The 20148-nt window shown below is 40.3% G+C and overlaps 1 protein-coding gene across 4 annotated transcripts in view; it reads right to left on the reverse strand.

The window, feature by feature from the left end:
* Nucleotides 1-20148, reverse strand: part of col12a1b (collagen, type XII, alpha 1b) — a 154960-nt gene that overhangs the window by 28038 nt on the left and 106774 nt on the right. For all 4 annotated transcript variants that reach the window (XM_049591030.1, XM_049591031.1, XM_049591029.1 and 1 more), the window contains 14 exons: nucleotides 19265-19394; nucleotides 17151-17270; nucleotides 16329-16475; nucleotides 15663-15779; nucleotides 12106-12258; nucleotides 10523-10597; nucleotides 8787-8926; nucleotides 7097-7220; nucleotides 6865-7008; nucleotides 6285-6449; nucleotides 6144-6182; nucleotides 5870-6008; nucleotides 3836-3978; nucleotides 1744-1853 (listed from right to left, as the gene is read on the reverse strand). In XM_049591030.1, the coding sequence (XP_049446987.1) occupies nucleotides 1744-1853; nucleotides 3836-3978; nucleotides 5870-6008; nucleotides 6144-6182; nucleotides 6285-6449; nucleotides 6865-7008; nucleotides 7097-7220; nucleotides 8787-8926; nucleotides 10523-10597; nucleotides 12106-12258; nucleotides 15663-15779; nucleotides 16329-16475; nucleotides 17151-17270; nucleotides 19265-19394 (1746 nt within the window). The remainder of the gene's footprint in view (nucleotides 1-1743; nucleotides 1854-3835; nucleotides 3979-5869; nucleotides 6009-6143; nucleotides 6183-6284; nucleotides 6450-6864; nucleotides 7009-7096; nucleotides 7221-8786; nucleotides 8927-10522; nucleotides 10598-12105; nucleotides 12259-15662; nucleotides 15780-16328; nucleotides 16476-17150; nucleotides 17271-19264; nucleotides 19395-20148) is intronic.

Raw genomic sequence — 20148 nt, forward strand, 5'->3', positions numbered from 1 at the left:
CACCCTGTAGCAGATGCAGCATTCAGAGTGCATGCTGGGAGGTAAAGCCACAGAGCAGCAAGAATTCCCTTGTGGTCGGCTACCAGAGGCAACGACTGAGCGCCTGCCCTCTGAAACCCGGATGGAGGAGAAGCACCGCCTTTCTGCTGGCGCTCCTCAGCCGCTCTGATGTAATTGTTTAATAGCAAAAGCAGTGACCCAATATTTTCCAGGCAAGCGTCCCAGCAGGGACTGCAGTGCATGTTTAATGGTCTCCCCCTCACAGAGGAGCTTATGGATCCTTGTGAAACTTTGTCATGCTGTTGCACGGCTGTCCACACCACTTCCCCCAGCAACATGTCTTGTACAAGAGCGTCGTTATCAGCACCTCAGTTCTGACCTTCACTACAGTGTAAAACACATTCCCTCTGATTGAAATCTGTCCTTAAAGCTAAAGCTTCATTGAGGAGTGTCTCTGATTCACATCAGGCCAAAGAACAAGTTTTTACAGAATGAAAGAAAGACAGCTTGTTTTATTACAGCTGCACTAACCACAGTTTGTGTTTCTGATGTTGGCTCTGAGCTGGATTGTGTCATAAAACCATGCTGCCACTTTGGCCAGGACTCTCTCCTATAAAAGCTTAATCTCAAGTGGCAACATGTTTGAAGACATTTTTCAAAAACTGACAGACAAACAGCCTTGAAAGGTTCTCTACTGACATGGGTCGACAACCTCAAAAATATGGTGGCTCTCTGCCTTTGATGAAATCTATGTCTTAATGCATCATCAGGTAGGTGGCCCATGATATTTTGGGGGCTTAAGTAAATATGTCTCTTGCGAAATGGACTAAAAAAAGAGCTGACTTTGAGTAATCTTGAAAAACTTTTGTACTGTTGTTAGTGTTGTCAAATAACCTGACTAGTTCTTAAAAGTTTGGTCCTAATTTTTATTTGTCAAAGAGAGGTTCATACTTTATAAAATTATGCTTACATGAGAGGCACAACTGAAGCTACTGGTGAACATGCGGTTTGGAAAATGAGTCTCTAAGCCTTGCAATAAAATGCAATGCAAGTGAAAATCATCATTGTCCATCACTCCGCCTCTCTGGCTCGATACTAAAACCAAGGCAATGCGAGTCAGACTGTCTGTTGATGATTTTATAACATCCAGAAGATGCAGTCGGCTGCCTCCATCAGTCAAGCCACAGAGTTTGAACTGGATGTAATCAATAACAATAAAGTGCAGCCTTACTTTGCAGCACTCGGGCCTCGCTGCTCTGCCCTGTGTTTTACAACCTGCAGAGGACCATCTGTTTGTCTGAGCCCACATAACTCCTCAGGAACACGCCTGTAGTTGCATGTGAGGTGCTCTAACTGTAATATACAACACATTTGGAATCTCAGGTATCCACAGTATCTGTATGACCTCGAGAAGTCCAGCAAGAACAAAGCGGAGTGATTCTATTGATGTGTCACGCCGCATTCATGCCTAGGACTGAAAAACATTATATATTTCAACCATTAAAGACACATTTGACTTTCATCTTTGTTCAGTTTGACTTAAATATGTTTGAAAACCAAAATACCCACATGGACTGCCATCAATGCACCTTTTCTGCCCGATGAATGACGTCTGTTTGATGCAGCAGGTTTGTCAGTTCTGTCTTGTGTGTCTCATAATCTTTTTGAGTTTATCCAGCACAGATTAGATAAACGACATACAGTTTGTTTGTGTATGTTCCCAATACTTGTGCTCATTCTTACCTTGTGGAAGCTTCCATGGAAGATTTGCTTCACATGATCGTTGTCGAATGTGGCTCTCTGGATCTCGCCGCGCGTGTCTTTATTGTAGAAGGACACAGTCTGGCTGGAGGCTGAGCAGAAAATCAAACAGAGGTGTTACACTCTGATCTTGTTTGTATGAACACTGAGGTCAATTAAAAGAAACTACCCTCAGTTAAGAGTGCAAAGTTTTTTTGCCTTATTCACACAAACATTAAGCAAATTGTTATGCAAACAAGCTCCTGAAAATAGGATCTGACTTTTATCTAAGACTCCAATGTAATCATGCAAAAAACTTCCTTTGTCTGCCTGTTTTTCTGTCTTGTACAATAACTGGTAATAATAAGTTCCTGAAAATAAGGCTAAACACCATCAAAAGCCTTTGTTAAGTTTACTGTAATTTTTTCAGAGGTTTGCCAGTTTAAAACATCAAACCTGCAACTGTGACTACGTAAATAAATAAGTGAATAAATCCCTTCTGTGTAGAGGGCAGCTGCATACATGCCCCTTTAATCAGGTTGTGGAGGGGTTGAAATTGTATACAGTGTGCGGATTGTATACGTAACTTGTGTTTCATAGACAATCTGACTTACGTGACGTCAGACAAACTATGGCACACAAAATATAATCCTATCTGGTTACACAAAGCTGGGGGACTTAAAAGAGCATTGGATCCTACACTCCCTATGATGCAACTCAATAACATCTTTCATTAGATGCTTCTTGACCTCCGGACTAGGATATTAGCAGCCCAGCTTTTATCTATGGTTGTAAGCTTCATAGATATTGGTCTGTAGGGGCCTGCTACACCTACTAGTAAGTTCAGAGGACTGTTATCAGCCCATTCAACGGCCGTTGCCAGTTTGCAAGGTTTCACTTTCCTTAGGTTTGGGCGGCAAAAAGATATGGGAGGAAAGCCCCTTCTGGCAAAAAAATTAATATCATGTCCTGATAAAGGCTGGCTCAACCAAACAGTAGGTGTTGCAGGCCCATATCTATGACACTTATCACAACCGATAAGGCCCACATAATGACCTGACAGCCACATTAGACCACATCTCTCAAACTTAACTTTTAAGGTTAACAAAGTTAACCATAAAAAAAAAAGTCTTCAAGCTGAAATTCAGCTAACCCTGATGTCATCTCTGTAAAATCATCACAGTTACTTTCTCAGAGTTCCTTCAGATTTACAGAAGACATTATACAACTGTTTCTGCAGGCTGAAAAACACCAAGCGCCCTTTCAAAAACTAACAAAATGTGTTTTTATTTTGTGTGTGTGGAGAGTATTACATAATAGTCCAACTATTATGTTCACTGCACTGAATATTCAACTGTGATTTTAAAATATTTGTCATAATGTAATGTGTAATGTATCAATATCATAAAAATATTATCATGATATTGATTTCAAACTTATCACCTATCACTACTCCCCAGCTTTAAAGCAGAAGTTTGACATTTCTGGCTGGGATTTACACGATCTGTACACTACATATGAAACCAGAGCCAGAGGACGGTTAGCTTAGCTTAGCAAAAAGACCTGAAACACGAGGAAACAGTTACCATTGTCAAGCTTCTCATTTAACTCTAAGCCAGAAAAGGAATAAGAATATTTCCCATAATGTCAAACTATTCCTTTAATAATGCAGATTGTTTCTCCCTTGGGGATCTAAACCTCAGTGTCATCCAAGGGTTGTTACTCAAGAACCAGAACAATCGTCACTGGAGGATTTCCACTGAAGCCCAGCAGAAAGTCTTGCTGACAGACTGAGGCAGTGGCTTTACAAGAGCCATCTGAGCCGGGCCGAGGACGCGAGATTCTTGTGGTAAAAAGGAGTCGGCTCGGTTATCAACTGAGACTGAAGCAGCCGGAGGGCCACAGCCGGCTCATTACACCCTACTCAACTCTTTTCATGAACAGACACAATGAGGCACAGCTGCTTCACATCACCTCACACATTTCCATGCTGGGTTTTCATGCCAGTACCCAGTACACACACACACACACACACACACACACACACACACACACACACACACACCACTGGATAAGAAAAGAGGATGTTATTTACAGTCGATAGTGATGCCGGTCTCTGGCTTGTGATCTTTGCTTGACACCTGCCAGATGTCAAAGGCTTCTTTGGGTGAGTCAGGCAGAAGGCGGAACATCAGGATGATGGTGTAGGCGTGGGGAAGACCATCAGGGTGGATTTCTCTGTTCAAGAGACAAAAGAGATGACATGTAAGCTAAATATGTAGTTACCTGTGGCTCTTAGCAGACTGACTAAGAGCAGCAGAGGGGTTCAAGAGGACAGTTGAGAGGAGACACTGAGCAGTGGTGGAATGTAACTATGTACTATTGTACTTAATGTACATGTGGTGTTAATGTGTTGTGGCACGAATTCGACATACTAGTACTTTACTGCCTCAATAAGAAAATATTGTACTTTTACACCACCACATTTGTCTGAGAGCTTTAGTTACTTTACATATTACTTTTTTCATCCCTTTCCTGTCCACTTAAAACCATGCATCTTATGATAAACCAAACAATAAAGTGCTCTGTTATGTGTTGAGGAAATTCTTCTACCCCTTAAGCTAAATAAACTCTTTAAAAACCCACTTGTATCAGCTGGAAAATGCATCATCACAAAGCTGAAAACAGGGCTGTTTTTCTGACACCAGGAAAAGTTGAGTTTTTATAGATGCATGGTTCTCACAGGACAGCCACACTACAAACATATGATGATCTTATAGAATATGTTGCATTGCTGTAGATTAAACTACCCAACAGTATATGAAGGAGTTAAAATTAGCACAATACTGCTGATTATACCTGTAAGGTTTTGAATGCTGGACTTTTACTTGCAGTAGTGTCTTTTCACATTAAGGTATTAGTACTTCTACATTAGTGAAGGATCTGATTACTTCTTTAAAATGTATTCATGCATGAACAGAGTCAGAACACCTGAGGGCGCCAGGTGAATCAGAAATAACGATAGGTGGCATATTAAAGAAATGAGTGTAGAAACATAAAGAATGCAGAGGCCTCTATATGGGGCATGAAGGGGAAACTGATGGGAATCAGGTTACGGCTTTCAGAGTCACCAGATTTTGGATGGTCATAGTAACTGTTGTGAAAGTTTAGATCATATTAGTTGGTCTTAACTCTACCGTATTTTAAAGCCAAGACTTTGTCATAAACATTTACTTCATTACATATCGATTCTGTCGTAATGAAGTGTTGCTACTTCTACATGAGTAAAGGGATTTTATTAATGTTCCACCACTTGCTCATTTTTCTTTTATATCAGAGAAGGATGTTTCTCATTTGTCTCTCTGATGTCACTACACATATTGGAAAGTCAAACTTGGTAAACAGTCAGAACTCAAGCTGTTTTCCACCACTTTGGTGTTGCATGTGACGTTCTGGATACGGGACGCCTGCGTTGGGTGGTAGCCAGTATTAACAGTCTAGTTTGCGGCTGGGTTTGCACTTATTGGCCTGACAGAGTCTTCAGAGAGGAAGGAGGAGGGAGACTGCGCTGTGTCGTGACCTGCAGCTCAGTCGGTCCTGCATGACCTCACAGAGCATCATAAATCCACCGACCCAGTTTGTAAAGAGAATGAGCTCAAACACCTGGGACAGAGCTAGGCAGTTCTTGTATTTTTGAGGGATTTTGTGAGGGGTTTATTTGCATTTTATTGTCATGCTACCAACAAGAAAATGGTAGCCAATAAAAGCTATTAACAAAATAAAAATAAATCATTCAAATAATGTCTCCCAACCTCATTTAATGTTCTACAATTTAAGGGGGGCAACTGAAACAATGCATACTAGTCATACTAAGTTATTTTTGTTAGCTCATTAGCTCAGCTAATTGTCCAATCTACCCATTCTCAAGCAAGCCACTGCTCCACAAGCATCAATGTAGTGTCTCATAAAGGCTTTCTTTCCAAAATGCTGCATGAACATAACATGTAAGTTTTCATAATTTGAACATCTCACCATTTAAAAACAGATAAAACAATTATTAGCCTACTTTGGTAGCATTCAGCAGCAAACTACAGACAAATATAAAAAACAAAAGTTATATCAGACTCACGTTGTGGGCTGACTCAAGAAGGCATTTTTGTGGAGTCTGTATGCTGTGTAACTATTGAAAGAGCCTGGCTCCATGGAGACGCCTTTCATGTAACTGTAGGTCTTCTCTGTCAGGTTGAAGGCCTCGAGCATCCTGAAGCCTGAAACACAACAGATCAGGAGTTTAGATCTTAAATGGATGCTTGGCTGAGGAATTCAGGACAAATTTAAAAGGACAAGAGTGATTTCAGTTTTATGTATCAATTTAAGCTTCCTACATCATTTTTTGCACTTACCAGGTGAAGTAAATCCATTCAGGAAAATCAGGGGACACGCTGTGGAAACAAAAAGGAATTTCATGACATTTTACCACAAATTCAGAATTCTTAAAACAATTTTTAGGCTATTTTGTTGCAGTAAATATGGTGCAAACTTACACGATGTTGCAGTTTCACAAATGAAGGTGATGAGGTTTTCTTTGATAGTGTCGAAAGCATCAAAGTCGTCCACAATAAAAATGTGTCTGTCGCTGGGTTTGCTGCCGATGGACTGCAACTCAATGAAATCCACATCGGCAACACCAATGGCAAAAACACTGTAACCTGGAGACCGGATGTAGAAATTGGTAAGAATAAAAACTAACAGATGGGTTACTAATTTAAGGGGTAACAGGTTAGTGGTATGACTTAAGCCTCCAGTTGCACCTCACTCTGTAAAATCATGCAAGAGTGAGGGAAACCGTCCAGCAGCTTTGCTAATTTGCATTATTCAGATTGGTACAAGCTGTTCCTCTGTAGTCTGTTGAAAAAAATCTGCTGTCCAATAAAAAGTTGAAACTGGTCTGTGGGTGTTAAAAGCTCACATTTCTCTCTTTTCTAACAGGTCACTCAACTTCAGTTGTCATGGGAAACAGTCATGGAGAAGTTAGTAAAAATAGTTATTAAAAAATAGGTCCCATGTTGACTAAAGTAATGTTGTGTTTTCTGCTGATGAAGCATGGATCCTTTAAACCATTACCTGCATGCTGCAGCTTGGCAGCATTCTTCTTCACCTCATCCTGAGAGCGTCCATCAGTGATCGTCACGACCACCTTGGGGACATTTCTCCTCATTCCATTTTCAATAGAAAAGGCCTTGTCATAGGTGTGTTTCAGCGCCACTCCTGCTCAACAGAAGAAAAAACGTGTCAGAAAAACAACTGGCTGACTGGCAGACTCTTTGTCACTGTGGCATGTGGTGTGTGATCAAACCTGTCTTGGTGTTTCCTCCTCTGTAGCGGATTTGGTTAGTTGCAGACATAGCGATACCTTTGTCCTGATAAGCGTTCAGCCTGTACTCTGTCTTTGCGTCATCGCTGTACTGTACAAATGACACCTGTTTGGAAAGTCAGATTAGCAAGAAATCAGTTCATAATCATGTTATTATGGATAAAATTGTACAAAATTTAGCTTGAATTCAGTCAGTGTCAGCGCTGAAAATATAAAATACTGGAGAATATCATTAACATAGATAATATACCCGATAAGAAAGCTTTTTGAATATTTTCATAGCACATAAATCAAGCAGGGAGATATTCCACTTCCAGCTATGATCTTTTTTTAGATTAGTAAACTGAGTCTCAGCCAGGTTCAAGATCTTTTTATTGTGCAGAAAACAAAATACTTCTTCATCCAGATGGACAAACGAGTCCTTGGGGATTATGGAAAAACTGCTCTAAACTGCTGAAGTGTTTCTGAACACTTTTTTTTTTTTTTTTTTTTTTTTAAATGATGACAATGGATTTATTTTTCAGAGGAAAAAATGATCCTAGGCTCTAAGACTTAAATGTAATGATAAAACATAGGAGGCTTAACTGGGGGTATGCTACTACCATAGTCTGTGTAGTGTAAAAACATATGATCTGTGCACAGTTAAAGGTAGGATCTGGAGGATTTTCAAACAAAAAAAAATATAGACATACACAAATGAAATCCTGCTTAATCATCACCTATGGGCTTCTACTCATGTGTGGTGGTGACTCTGTTTGCAGAGCTCCTGCCCTTTAACTGTATTTTAATATTTTTGTGAGCTCAGACCGCTTCTGGGCGGAGATTTCCCCAGCCAGTGAGAGAGTGCAGGTGCCGTGCCCGAGCGTGCACCAGCGCGAGCCTTGCCTGAACCTCTTCTGTGAAGCCTTCTTCCGTACCTCCGGGCTCCGTACACCCGGGAGAGTTGAGCCTGATAGGAAGGGCCGAATTTGAATGTGTGTGTTTACAAACAGCAACTGGAAAATCCTCCAGACCCTACCTTTAATAAAAACAGTTAGAATTTTAAAGGCGACCACCCACCACTCACTGGATTTTGTATTATAATTTCATTTATCCACATATTAATTATTGGAATATTGTTTGGGGTGCAACTAATTCATTCTACCATAATAAGGTACTTTTACCTAAACATGATCATGTTTGATAGCCTCAAACATGATCATAGCGCGATTCAAAACTTTATCAATCAATTTACAGAGGATTAATATCATTTAATCATTTACCTTATTGTTTTATGTTTTGGGATCAATATACCATTAAATATACAGTTCACGCTCTCAGTTTAAAATCAGATAGTTACTCTATGACTTGTCTGCAGGACTTTGAAAAACACTGTATTTTCCAAAACCTTTATTTTCCTTATCTCCGTATCTTCCTTTTTTATGTTTTATGTATGTTTCTTTGAGCTGCTGTTATTTTTCCAGTTTGTTTTCCCTTGCTGGATATGTATGATTACACTTGATTGAATCTTTTCATACCGTCAAGGACTTTTGAGTCCCTTGGCTTCCCCTTCCTTCCCTGCACACATCCGGTTAACTTTATTAGTGTATTTAATTGTGCAAATAAAACCAAACTATTGTATATGTAATGATGTCAGAGTTCATCACTGTCCTGCTATTGGATCAATACAAACCTGCATTCCCGAGGGTCCAATGACATCGAAGGCAGCAATCATGCCGGAGACAAAGTGCACAACCTTGGTGAAGCTGTCCTCGCCGATACTCCAGGAGCCATCGATGAGGAACACCACATCTGCTTTGGCACCTGCGCAAACTGAGGCAAGAAAACAACAAGTCAATATGGAGCTTTAAAAGTCCACTGGCCAGACCTCAGGGCAGCATCACAAACACCAGCAGAGAAAATGGCATCATCACACAGCGTAATTATTGTTTGGGAGCTGGAGCCTCTTAAAAAAAAGTCAGCTGAAACAAAATAAAATGATTGAGAAAAACAACGTGACAGGGTCCATGTATAGTAATTACAGGCTTCACTGATTTAAAAAAAAAAACAAAAAAAAAAAAACACACACTGGTGAAACAAAACAAGCTACATTTGGTCACCAGAAGAATTGAAACTGAGCTCTTGTTAATCGGTTCCTCTTAGACAAAAACGAATTGGGCAAAAAGCTTTGAATAATCTTTGCCTTATGTGATGCAGCACACTTTGTAATCTTCTCTATCTTTTCCTCCAGGATTTATAAACAAGTTTTACACAATACAAGACACAAACAGATTCTCTGGACAGTTCTTTCTTTTAACGGGTGTGTTCCCTCTGCACGCGCCCTACAGGGCCAGCAGCACATGTGGCGGCTATTAATTTGCCGCTGGCACGAGTAGGATCCAGAAGGAGTCAGCGTTCAAACCGTTGCCTAGGCCAAAACGCTGCATTGAGGAGTTTCCAATCAGAGCTGAGCTTGAATGAAAAGACTCGATCCATTCAGTCATGGGATGATCCAGGTTTTCCTCAAAGAGGTTATTTGAGATGTCTGACCTGCTGTTTCTGAGTGTGGCACAGCACTGCGGAGTCCTGGGAGGATGTTTTACATCTTTGATCCTTCCTTTAGCTTCTCATGCTCTCACTTTCTCTAACTCTTATGCTGTGCCTCAAATTGGATACTTCTGTACTGATACTTGCTGATTTCAGCACATAAGTGTATTCACACTAAGAAGCATGGCAACATGCAGCACACTGAGTACCTGGATGTTGCACTCACTCGGTCAACAGAGAGAGAGTATGGAATGTGGGCACCTTCAATGGTCACCATGATGCTTACAAAGCAGAAGGGGCAGGACCACAAACACATTTCAGACTTGTGAAATGGCGGCCAAGGAGGAGACTGCCACCAACACCAGAACAACACCACAACATTGATTAAATGAGTTTAGTAACACGTGTATTTATTTACTGGGTTAACTCTGCAATAATTTTGGTATTGCGAACAATTACAGGAATCCTGGTGTTAGCTTAATAGCTAACCAACCACGGCACATTTTATCATCAGGCATTGACGTTACATGTGTTGTAGCATAAGTTATTTTATCTATGGGCGCAAGTTCCATTTAATGTTTATGCATGTTCAGTTGCAATATGCCAAGCAAAAGAAAAAAAACTGTCAAATCTTGGAACTGTAATTCATGCAAATAATTTTAAAATGAAATGATCTGATTGACTGTCCATAATGACAGAAAACAGTAATTGTTTTGTTACTGGTGTATTCACAGACAGAGGGTGCCATCATAAAAGCAATAACACAGATCTGTAAGCTGTAGCAAAAAAAAAAAAAAAGAAGAAAAGAAAAGAAACATGAACTGAAACTTCAGTTGGACTGTCATTGAGACCAAAGGATTCTGGATGCCTTTAGACACTTACCTGCCCATGCTGGGGGGATTGTGGGTGGAGGGGACGGGGTTGGTGGGAGCGTTGGAATTGGAGTTGGCTTCACCACTATGAGAAACAAAAACAGTTACAAACTGCCATCAACATATTTGTAATAAATACAGAACAACAGTAAACATGTCATGTGATGAAGTCATTGTTTTGGATCAGTGCTGTGAGGTGATGTAACCCAGTGTTTGTATAATGCAGAGAGTTAGAATCATGCTTCACATCTCACACCACAGCTCACAGTTTGTCCGGGCGTGTTGGAAAGATGCAACTTGTTGCTACAGTCATGTTTGCTGTAATAAATATGAGAGGACAAGCTCTGGGGGCATTTTTATGTCTGAGATGTGGAGGCTGCTGGTTTATGTTCATCAAAACACAATGAACATTAAAATCTAACTGCAGTCTGGCAGCATCTAAAAGCTGAGTTCATTCATTTATGTGTTGTATAATATCTCAAACATGCACACTTTGACTTTCATTAAACTTTTCATTTGTTTTTTATCTACATAAGTACATTGCTCAATATCAAAATAAAAATAAGACAAAGTATCTCTACTTAAACACTGAAATGTTAATTTATCCTAGTGCTGTTTATACTGTATTCTGAAAGCACATTCATGTTCATGTCTCAGATTCAATGGACAGTGGCACTCATATGATGTAAGCACAATGTTTTTATTTAGTAGTGATCACGTATTGCCAATGACAGAAAACACGTAGCAACGAATGATTTTTTTTTCTTAATCTAATATTAACAAAGCAATACTATAGTGCAGGCATAATCTGTGACAAGTAAAAGTCCTGCATTCAAAGTCTCACTTAAAGGAGTCTAGACAATATTTAGTGTGAGGTTTTCTGCATATGGCTCTCAACTTGGAGGTGCCAGAGCTGGCCCCTAGCAGCTAATGGTGGCTGATAGCAAATACAACCATGAACAATGGCAACAGTGCTGACAGAGCTAGCAATGGTAACCTGAGGGGGAACATGAACGTGGGCACTATGCTTACAATGACGCCTTCCCATTGCCAGCAGTAACACTGACGTATAAGCGCAGCGCAGAGTGGCGGCAATTAACTAACCAGTGGGACACACACACACACACACACACACACACACACACACACACACACACACACAAATATGCCTGCATAGCCGGACTGGCTACCACAACAAAGAACAGAGAAGCTTGGATTACAACACACACACAGGTAGCGTGATATTATTCTCAGTTAGGACGCTATTACTCTACTATATCTTTACATAGCCCATTGTAGTTTGCTGCTGTATTAATGCTCTGAATATTGTACAGAGCTCCTTGGGGCTAGTATTAGCATCAAAATAAATTTAAAGTACCAAAAGGAAGAGTACATATTATGCAGAATTAATTATTAGGTAGCTAGCATTTCTTTCAGGGTCTTCAGGTTCACCGAAATTTTCCTTGCACTAACTGTCTCTCCGTCTTTGACAAAAAAACTGTATAATAGATAAAACCTTTAATCTGATTAGTTACATTTCAGTTAAGAAGATGTAATTAACAGAACAACTTCACCTGCAAATGCAAAACTTACATGTTCTTTCTTTGGCGCTGACTCCTGGACCTTCCAGATTGGGGGTCTGAACGAAGACAGTGGCGGTGTAGAGTGCATCAGGAGAAAGTCCATCAAAGCAGTACTGAGGCAGACCAGCAGGGATGGTTATCTCATGTTGTCCTTTACTAGAGGCTACGGGAGGAAAGAAAAGATTTTTATTCTACCAATCATCTGAGTAAGAATACACCTCAGTCAAATTAACTGGATTATTATGGATAAAAGTGCATTCTATGTTACAAAAAATATTTTATATCAAAAGTGATTTGTCACGCTAACGCTTACTTTTCAGAACATTTAAATACTTTTTGAACATGCACAAACTCTTAAGTCAAAGGTTGGAAATACATTCCATTCTCTCTTCTCCTCTGTTAGGCTGTTAAGTGTTTTATCAGACTTTTCAGATCTTTCCAGAGTGGGACACCATCTTTTGAACAAGTGATGCCACCAGGGGCATCACAGCGGGGAGAAAAGTTAGGCTGATAACCCAGAGCCCCAGTGGAGATGAATAGTTTTATTTGCAATTTTAGATTTGTCAGTAATTAGTGCCATAACTGAATTAAATTTGCCAAATAAATCAGTTAAAGGGCTGAACTTTGTATTAAAAACAAAAAAAGAAATACTGGAAGCTTCCTGAGGCGCATCTAAACCCGTAAAAGGCCCAAATGGTTTAGTCCACCTCTCCACTAAATGCAGGTTGAGCTCAGGGAGTGACTGCACTGCTGGAGCACCGATGTGCACCCCAAAAAACAGGGAAATCAGGTTTCCAAAAATGCTTATGCATAGACCCCAGAATCTGGTTATTATTTTGGGGTAACAGTATTGTGATAAAACTGTTAAACTGAATTGAAAGACTAAACCAACTATTGCCTGCTCGCAATGCAGTATGTGCATTGAAAAAGTAAACAAGACACCTCATCAGATACCTTATGTCCATTTAAACATTTTCGCACAACTCATCTATCGGATTGATAATATTCAAGGAAAACACTGACTCATATACTGTAACTGTAGCCACTGTGAAAGAGGGAAGGACATTGCGAGGCAGAGGAGCTTCAGTTCGTACTGGATGGCGGAATCGTGGCAGCTTCAGCCTTGTAAACCACACCCAGTGGGCTTTATATAATTTCTTAGCTCTGACTCATCATGAAAGATTAATATAAGTGGAGAAAACCAAAATATTTATTCATTATATGCATCTCTTGGGGTATGATAGCATTAATGATAATTACCAGTGACTCAACCATTACTTCCCCAGGTGCTTACATTTCTGGCTTTTAAATGTAACAACTGGGCCCGCTGGATTATAATGTTGGCAACTTCAGGCTGTATTTCAGCTTCGCAATTTTTTATTTTACAGCATTTCACGGTTCCTGTGCTCCACTCCATTTCAGTCTTTTTTTTTTTTATTTATTGATAAATACTCGGTTTGTTTCACACTATTGGCATCTTTAGAATCATTGTTTTAAAACTCAGAAAACTTGGTTTTAAATCTTTTGTATTACTCTATAACATTTAGGCCCCCCTTTTTTAAAAAACATGTTTTGCGTATTGTTACTTTACATGATGTTGTAGGTGTTTCCCTGTACATCAGGCACAAATTACATGTCTGGAGGGGATGTTTACAGAGTCATACTGTGACATTACTTAAGACTACAGTTTTGTTTGTTACAGGCCACCACTATGGAGGGAAACACTATATCTGAGCCTTTGGGCTTCTTTTCCAATATGTAGTCCTATCTGTGTTGCCATAGTTTCTGTTTTGTTGCTAACAGAGGAAAATAAAAGATTAGTTAATGCTGCTTAAATTCTACAAAAAGCACTCATCCTTGTCAACGTCTCTGTGATGAACAAACTCAACAACTGATCCTGCCAGTTAAATGTTTACATCTCTGCATGGCTGTGCAGTGATATATTGATAATGAGGTCTCCTATTTACACTTTGCATTCTAGTGAGCACAAACAAACAAAGCATGTTTACTGCAGAGACAGCTGCCACAGATGATGATTGCTGCTTTTCAGTGTTTTGGGCCCAACAGAACAACTCTTAAGTAAGAGGGATTTCATCATTCTCTGTCAAATGACAGGACCCAGCAGCTCTGGTGATGCAATGCTTCCAGAATAAGCTCTGTTATAGCAACAAGTTATAATGGAAGTCACTTAAACTGTTCTGGGAATACACACACCGTTTGGTCAGATCTACTCCAAAACAGTGGCCCCCATTTATCAAGATAGGAGATACACAAAGGTTTGTACACAGAGTGATGTTGACAAAATATAATCCCTGAGATATTTCAGCTGGATATTAGATAATTCTTAAAAACTGGCAGCTACATGTTCTCCTTCTAACTAGTGGTTCCATGGCTTTTAAAATATGGTGGAAATATCTGAGGAGAAGACCTCAGGATTCATCGCTCACAGTTTTTCCACCTCTTAGCATCATCTCAGACCAATGTTTGCCTTTCCACTTGAGAACAAATAGTTGACTGATTTGTTGACTTGAGAGCACTGTCTGCTGCCTCTCACTGGGATGGATTTTCAGGCAGAAGATTTCTGATCCTCTGGCAGTGGTTAGAGCTATCATCTGTCTCACGCTAGCAGACCCATATTTGTTCTGGCAACCCGTCACAGTGAGTCTGAATGACTAATGATTACCATATAGATATTTAAATATGGATGCTCCTTTCCTGGTTTTTCCCTTCTCTTTAACCGCTAACCCGTGTCCATGTGTGAATATGAACCAGATGGGATTCAAAGACCCTGCAGTAATTGAAAAGGATGTAATCTTTACAGACAGAGACACGATTAAAGCTTGGTGGTCGGACGCTTTCAATCCCCGCCAAAACTTGCATCCTGCTTTGAGTAATAATCACAAGGAGGAGGCCTAAAGATAAACAGTCACTGAGATGAGGAAAAAAAAGTCTAGACGGGATCCCAACAGCCGACAAAGTCTGCTAAACGCTGTTAAAGATCTGTAGCATCCATGGCCACAAAGGTTACCTCATTTGGAGATATGCCTTCAAACATCTGCTGAGATTCCTATTGCACACAATACCCCATGCATCAACACAAACAAGTCACCTTCTATCAGGATCTGAGTGTTAAAGTGGACCACACCACCGGCGTCAGGTGCACACATGAATTTAATGTCTGTAGCAGGTAGTGGTATTAGTAGGGACAGTTGCTGCCTATGTTGTCATGGCAATGTGACTTTTTATCTGGTTTATCACAATATTAAACAAATTTTAATTACATTTGTGCTGTGGCTGGTCAAATGTTCTCTCCTGTAAAGTTTTCAAAGTGGAATTAAAGGGCCATTGACAAAAAAATAATCAGCAACAATTCTGAAAATTGCTGAGGTTGTTTATCAAGTAATAATGCCAAAAATTTGGTGGTTCCAGCCTCTCAAAGTGAGGATTTGCCGCTATAAAGAGACTGGTAACGGATATCTAAATTATATGGAAATGAACGGAAATTAACGACAGCATCCAAAAACGTTTAGAAAAAAAGCAGCGTATGTAGTGAAAACTTAGACTCACGGTCGGCAGGGTTGAGTTTGATGCGGTACGATGTGGCAGCCCTGTGAGGAGTCCATTTGATGCAGAACTTGTCATGGTCGACATTGTAGGTCTCAATGTTGGTCACATTCAGGTAGACTGCAGAGGACAGACATTAACATTTTAACTCATGGAACACATATTCTGTGAATCGCTGAACAGTGCAAATTCATATTTGTTCAAATGTTGCATTTCATGGTTTTTGTTGACAAGAAAGACTTCTATTTCCCTATGTATGCAAACTTTAACTTTGCATGACAAATGCATTTTTCACACCTGTGCCTTTCAATAATTGTCCTAAACCCCGAGAAGACCATTTTTCAAAGGGTTACATGGGTCAAAATGTTCTTTAATCCTCAGTAGTATGTGCCAATGCAGATAGTTTCTGAGGTTTAGATATCTCCACAGCTGATGCTTCCAGCTGCCACTCCAATACAGTGGCAACATTCAGAATAACTGGGACATTGTTTCTGGAATGGCATGCTGTTGTTGAGTTTTTCAACTGTTAAAATGGAGCAAATCCATCTGGACAGCCAAACGCCACTTGGAATAAATGAGTATAAATGTGTTGTAATTTGGAATAACATATTGTGTACTTGAATGTTTCTCGTCAGTGGGACTCTTGTCACACACAATAACTGTACATACGTGTTGTTCCCTGCCCAGGTAGTGGTCCACTCATGCCACCGGTGTACTGAGCTACTACTTTAAGATCATAGGTGGTTCCAGGCTGCAGGTTGTGCAGCGTGTACGAAGTCACATCGCCCACAAAGAAATCCATGGGCTGGTTTGTGCCTGGAAAGATAACAGCACAAGAATTATAAGAGAATGTGCAGGAAGTGAATTATGTATAATTACTGGGGTTGCTGTCATTGTGTAACCAAACCAAACACTCTCACTCATCACACAGTCAAAAGACAAACATCAAACGGTGTTTGCAGAGTGCTCAAAAGGATCTGGGAAGCATTTTACAGATGGTAACTCGCAGCAGACGCCAAGTTCAACATGGACCCGCTCAAGAACAAATTCTTCACAAACTGAGTGAAACAATCCCCACTCAAGGTCCACTTAAAGAACTACGGATAAAATCACAACAGCTACTGAGCTTGCATGTCAACAGATCCATCTCCAACTGAGCAAACACCGTCAACTGATGCAGACTGTGTGATTGACTCGAAAGTTCAGGTTGTTTTCAAGCTTTCTGGCTTTTCTCTATTCTTTCTCTTACTCTTGGGAAATATAGGAAATTGTTATGCCTCTAAGCTTCCAAAAACTTTTCAATAAATCAATCTGCTCATAGCTCAACTTAAGTAATACAACACATGCTTCATTTGAAATGTTTAACAGCCAAAAAGGTTTAGGAACCACTGCCTGAAATCTTCAGTGAGCCTGTATCCACAAGATCTCGGCAGCCGAGAGCAGTGACATAAAGACCAGTGTTGGATGTGTTGATGTGATCTATGGTCTCACCTGCAGGAGCATAGATGAGTCTGTAGCCCTGGACAGGAGCTGACACTGGATCCCAGGCCACTCTGAATCTGGTGTACCACTCATCTGAGACTCGAAGGTTTCTGGGACTCAACATGCCGACTGCAACAAAGAGGAGACATGTCAACAAACAGACTGTGGCAACAATATGGCTAGACTTCACATGTTTTAGTCTGCTGTTTTAGGAATTCTACTATATCAATCTGGCAACAAGTAAAAGCTGAGGATATCTGCGACCTGTTCCCAATGTAGTGTCAGTTGTTTTTTCAATGAAATATGTGACAACATCTCGAATTGGTTATTGGTTGCTTATTTTAAATCACAATATCACTTCTTTTCAATAAAACAAGAGTTATATCATATATAAGGTAAATTACATAAAGCTCATCAATATCATTAAAATTAATAACTCAGTCTACAGCAGTTATTGTTTTAAAAGAAGTATTTTAAAGTTGTTTTAAATTTAACCTACAGTGTTTGGACACAGAAAACAAGGACTATAAAATGTAAGGAAAAACTTTCTTGAACATCTCTACCTCCTCCATCACTGCTGATGCATTCCCCTTCCATTTGTTAATGAAATTCATTATATGTGATACACGTGTTTTGATTTGGGTCTTTACTCAGCCTTTGAGCGAGTCGACCAGCAGCTGAGTTCTGACTTGGACTGACGCCTGAAAGGGCCTGGCACACACTCTGCAAGTTTCTATTGTTTGTGTAACTAATGCTACTGCTCACCAGTAAAGTGCTCTCCCAGTTTAGCTCCTGTGAGACCCCAAGGGTCCGAACTCCTCACACTAACACGTGTTGGCACTGTTGACTAATGTACGTCTACTGTATTTATTTTCACTGCACAGACTCCTCTCTGCAGGACTGCTGGCCCGTACAGCCACAAGCTCTGGGTGTGTTAAACTCAACTGTTGCCTCAGCAGCAGGCAGCTCAGTGATAGCGAGCCGTGGCACAGAGTTTACAGGTTCAATTCTTGCAACAGACTGTGTGACCACAGCAGTCACAGATGCAGAGAGCTCTCACTTCTTAATTCCATTCTCATAGAAAATGTTGTAAAGCAGACTGAAGTGGACAAATTTATTCCTTGGGGGCGCTTTTTTAGTTCGCATTAAAGCTTAAAAAACCAACATTCTTATAGGATTCTTCACAGAGAGTCTCTCTGTATGAAATTCTTTCCTCCTGTAGGTTTGACAGCTGGCTCTGAAAAGTATGTTCCACACATACTTTCACCACAACAGAGCTAAATACATGACTTCTGTGTGGCATAGTCAGCTCCTCATACCTCCAAAGTTCCATTTGAAATTGTGTATTTGTCATCTATTGGCAAAGTGACAACTGTTTGTAACATACTGATTATATGGATTGATGGTGAAGAAGTGGATTAGGCTGCAGGAGGAGACATTCCTATTGTCATGTTTGAAATGGATGGATTTGTGGAGGAGTGCTCCTTTAAATGTTCTAATAGGCCACAGCTGCCTCTTTACACTTAATGTCCAACTTGGTGTTCCCACAAGAATTAAATCAAACTGGTGATTTTCCTGCTGTTTGACTGGAAACTTGTTAAACCTTTTTGCTACCCAACTCTAGTACACAGTTGTACGGAGCCACTACTGTGTTGCTGTTAAGAGCTAAAATCTGTAATTTTCAACACATTATCACCTTTTCCAGAAGCTTGTTAAAGATCAAAGATTGCAGACGTGTTGAGAAACCTGCTGTTTAGTTAAAACAGCCACTGTGAAATTACAGTATTAAAGTCTGAAGGTTTTGTCCACACAGGAGGCATTTCAGTCGTCCATCTCATGCAAATAGAACAAATACACTTCTATTTTTAATCTCTACAGCTGCAGGCTGCTCAAATTTTACTCGTACTTTACCTAAGTAAATCTTTAAATTAATTTTCTCTCTTTAAAACACTTTTTAAACACTACAATGTTAGGCTCAGAGCACTGCCAAAACACAAGGGACCTGTACAAAGTACTGTGCCTGAACACATCCTGTGTAGACTGACAGAGAACTGAAGCTGCTCCTGACCTGCTGCTTTCACTACATGATCTGTAACTGTGTTATTAATGTGTGGCTGCCTCACCTGTACGTCCGTTTCCATTTAGAGATCCTCCGGGACCCTCAGGGTAGATGGCCTCTATTGTGATGTTGTACGGGGTGTCAGGAAGCAGATTCTGCAGCATGGCATTGTTTCTGTTCCCTGGCACCACAGTCTGATGATCAAAACACCACAGAGTCAGAGGTTTCCAGACACACATGAAAAAGTTTTTAAGCAGTAGTGAGTGTTTTTACAGCCAAAGAATCCTAAGTGACAGTGAGGTCATTTCATGTGCCATGTTTGCTCTGCCTTTACAGGTAACTGGTATGCAGGGCTGATCATTTAGTCTGATTGGGAGCACCTGGGCCCAGTGACCCTATTAAAGCTGCTGCTTAGGCCCTAATGGAATCTTTTTCTACACTGGACTGAAAAGTCTGGAAACTTTGAGGAAGTTGTTGGTGTTATTAAATGTTTAACTGGTGACTTTACCTTCTAACCCGTACAAACTGGTTTCTATTCCTTTAAGCAGCGTAATCTCTAACAAACAGGAAGGAATCATTTTGTGTCCTGGAGCAGCAAATTGCAGTGCAGTTGGCCTTTGGAAGCTGTGTGCAAACACAAACCTTCTCCATGAGCCACAGATGTTAAATTGAAATAATTGCGTGCATTTCTAATTGGTTAAGTTCCCCAGTAGAGTAGACTCTCCAGTCTGGAGAAATCCTTTCATCGGTGTCCCTGTACTACAGTTAGCTGACTCATACCAAACAGGTGCTTCGCTAACAAGTGGAGGGGGAGCACAGCTGGGCCATCTCCGCCCTCCAACCGCCGGTCCAACTCGTTATTTAGAACTATTAATAATGTTATTATGGCCCAAATTGTAGTGTTTGTTTAACAGAGCCTGTAATTAGTCTCACTAATCTGTGATTTAT

The sequence above is a fragment of the Epinephelus fuscoguttatus genome, linkage group LG11 (assembly GCF_011397635.1).
Source record: "Epinephelus fuscoguttatus linkage group LG11, E.fuscoguttatus.final_Chr_v1".
Taxonomy (NCBI): domain Eukaryota; kingdom Metazoa; phylum Chordata; class Actinopteri; order Perciformes; family Serranidae; genus Epinephelus; species Epinephelus fuscoguttatus.